This window comes from Gossypium hirsutum, chromosome A06, assembly GCF_007990345.1.
Source record: "Gossypium hirsutum isolate 1008001.06 chromosome A06, Gossypium_hirsutum_v2.1, whole genome shotgun sequence".
Lineage (NCBI taxonomy): Eukaryota > Viridiplantae > Streptophyta > Magnoliopsida > Malvales > Malvaceae > Gossypium > Gossypium hirsutum.
In genome coordinates, this window is record NC_053429.1 from 78,940,333 (window position 1) to 78,942,629 (window position 2,297).

General features: G+C 36.0%; 1 protein-coding gene across 1 annotated transcript; it reads right to left on the reverse strand.

The window, feature by feature from the left end:
* Positions 1–219: 219 nt before the first annotated feature.
* LOC107963019 (cysteine-rich receptor-like protein kinase 6) lies at positions 220–2,064 on the reverse strand. The gene is made up of 5 exons (XM_041115419.1): positions 1,863–2,064; positions 1,637–1,767; positions 1,482–1,505; positions 1,183–1,240; positions 220–422 (listed from the first exon to the last, which is right to left on the reverse strand). Exons 1-5 carry the CDS (start codon positions 2,062–2,064, stop codon positions 220–222), a joined length of 618 nt encoding a protein of 205 aa, XP_040971353.1.
* Between the last annotated feature and the right edge of the window lie 233 nt (positions 2,065–2,297).

Here is a 2,297-nt window from a genome sequence, read left to right on the forward strand (position 1 = left end):
CCAAGTTTCAATGAGTTATAGTGGTGCTAGGTGATAGTTTAGGTAAAATTTGCTTGTAGTGTTTGACTTATGCTTGATATAAGTAATGGCACTATGCCAATATTGAATGTCTGAATGAAATTCATCGAATTCTTCCATATACACTCTCCATTTTTCTTTGATTTTAAAATTCTGTTCAAATTGCTGCTTGTTTCTTCTGCAAGTCACGAGCCTTGCTGCTCAAGATTCTGCTAAACTTGCATGTTCCATCCTCTCAACACCAATAGATACTGAATCAGACTTCTTTTCTTTCTCTCCTATGGAATGCTTAGAAAATGCAGGTCTTGATGGCACTGGCAGTGACATGGAATAGCTACTAAGCATGAGAACCATAGAGGCCATGGTTGGTCTGTAAGCGCTATTGTCTTGAACACAAAGCAACCCTAAATGGATACATCCCATTATTTCACTTCATAAGCCATCCCTCAGAATTGGATCTACAACTTCCCAAGCAGTCCGTTCAATCCAGTTTCTTAATGCCTGCAAATGTTTGAGGATATGAACTTAAATTGCCTTGTACCAAGTTCTAATCTAGTAATACCATAAAGGTAGTAAGTTGCTTACATAGGTTAGAAGAGAGTCTCCCAATTCTTGGTTGGTGAAGCTATTGATTTTTTTACCACTAATGATTTCCAAAACCAGCACTCCGAAGCTGTAAACATCAATTTAACCGAATATCGTCCATGTAATGCACACTCTAGAGCCATGTATCCACTACGGACAAATAAATCTTAATGAGTGAATTTAAATGGTAGCTAAAACTATCCTCTAGAAGAAATCTAGTGCTTAGGATCTGAGTTTAAACAACTCAAGTGTAACAAGTAACATATAAAATCTATCGTTTTTAACACTTACAAGGTCCCAACGATTTTGCTTGTAGCAGCTCGAGTTTGATCAGGAACAAGCAATTTTACCATTCCAAAATCTAAGATTTTAGGATTCATCTCTTTGTCTAACAATATGTTAGCTGCTTTTTAAGTCACGATAGATGATCCGGTACTGAGAATCTTGGTGAAGATAAAGAAGTCCCCTGGTTATTCCCTCTATAATTTTGTACCTCTTCTCCCAATTTAGTAATAAACGCTTTACTATATCTACAAAAATTGCAATATCTACGACTTTCAGAATTCAAAATGTTTATACCCATGTAAGATTCACCAATATAACATGGCATGAACTGTATTCTACCAGGACTAGTAACCTAATAAATGAAGAAGAACTCAATAGGTATAGTTTAAAAGGATCCAAACCATACGGAATATTAAGTTGTCAAGGCTTGAGTTAGGCAGAAATTCATAGTTGAGAATTCTTTCTTTTTGTTCCAAGCTAAAACCCAGAAGCCTAACCAAATTCTTGTGTTGAAGCTTTGCCAATAAAATGACTTCAGTCCTGAATTATTGTTGTCCTTGTCCGAAATTTTTTGATAGCCCCTTTATAGCTACTTTTCGTCCATCTTCAAGCTGACCCTGAGAATTTGGAACAAATAACAATGATGGAAAGCAATAACTTTTATTTCCATCAAACTAGAGGCTTCAATTCTATATATTCAAACATTCTGTCTTTTTCTCCTTTTGAGATATTAGAAATTTCCATACACCAAATCTGAAATTAACTTATAAACAGAACCAAAACCACCTCGTCCAAGCATGTTTGCATTCAAGAAGTTTTCTATTGCAACTTTTACTGCATTGAAGTCAAATTGCAAGGATTCAACATGGCTCTTGTCATCTGCAGGTTAACAAAGAGACAATTTAAAGAAAGTGTAAAAGGATGCTTAGCTATTGGAAGAAGTATGAAAAAAAGAAAATCAAGGACCGACGTACTTTGATTCTCCTGCTTTATTTTCTTGATCCTCTTAAGGACAATAGCAACTGCAAGTATAACAAGTACTGCCACCAAAATGACAATTGGAACAATTATAATAACAATGGTTTTGGATGAACTGCCTCCCCCTACTTCACAAGAAAGAACTTTGTAAGTACTTTTACAGAATATGCCATCTACTTCATAAAACCAACATGCCATCTAGTAGATCCGTACTTACCTTTTGTATTTGTGGAGTTCGCTGACTGTGGCGGAAGACAATAGGTGGGGGAGGAGGGCTAAAAGGTGAGGGTGGAGGTGTAGCGTTGTGTTATGGGAATTTAAGAAACGATTTTGTAGTTAAAGTCTATTAAAAGTAGTTAGGATTATCTGTTAGCTGTTAAAGGTGGTTAAGGGACTGCATGTATTAAATACGTGGGTATTCCTATCTCTTA

What these genes read in the sequence shown, in the direction of transcription:
- LOC107963019 (XM_041115419.1), bottom strand. Translation starts at nt 2,064, where the DNA reads ATGGCATGTTGGTTTTATGAAGTAGATGGCATATTCTGTAAAAGTACT. An exon ending in AATAAAGCAGGAGAATCAAA is followed by an intron (nt 1,768 to 1,862) that starts GTACGTCGGTCC and finishes GTTAACCTGCAG; the next exon opens with ATGACAAGAGCCATGTTGAA. An exon ending in ATAAGTTAATTTCAGATTTG is followed by an intron (nt 1,506 to 1,636) that starts GTGTATGGAAAT and finishes CCAAATTCTCAG; the next exon opens with GGTCAGCTTGAAGATGGACG.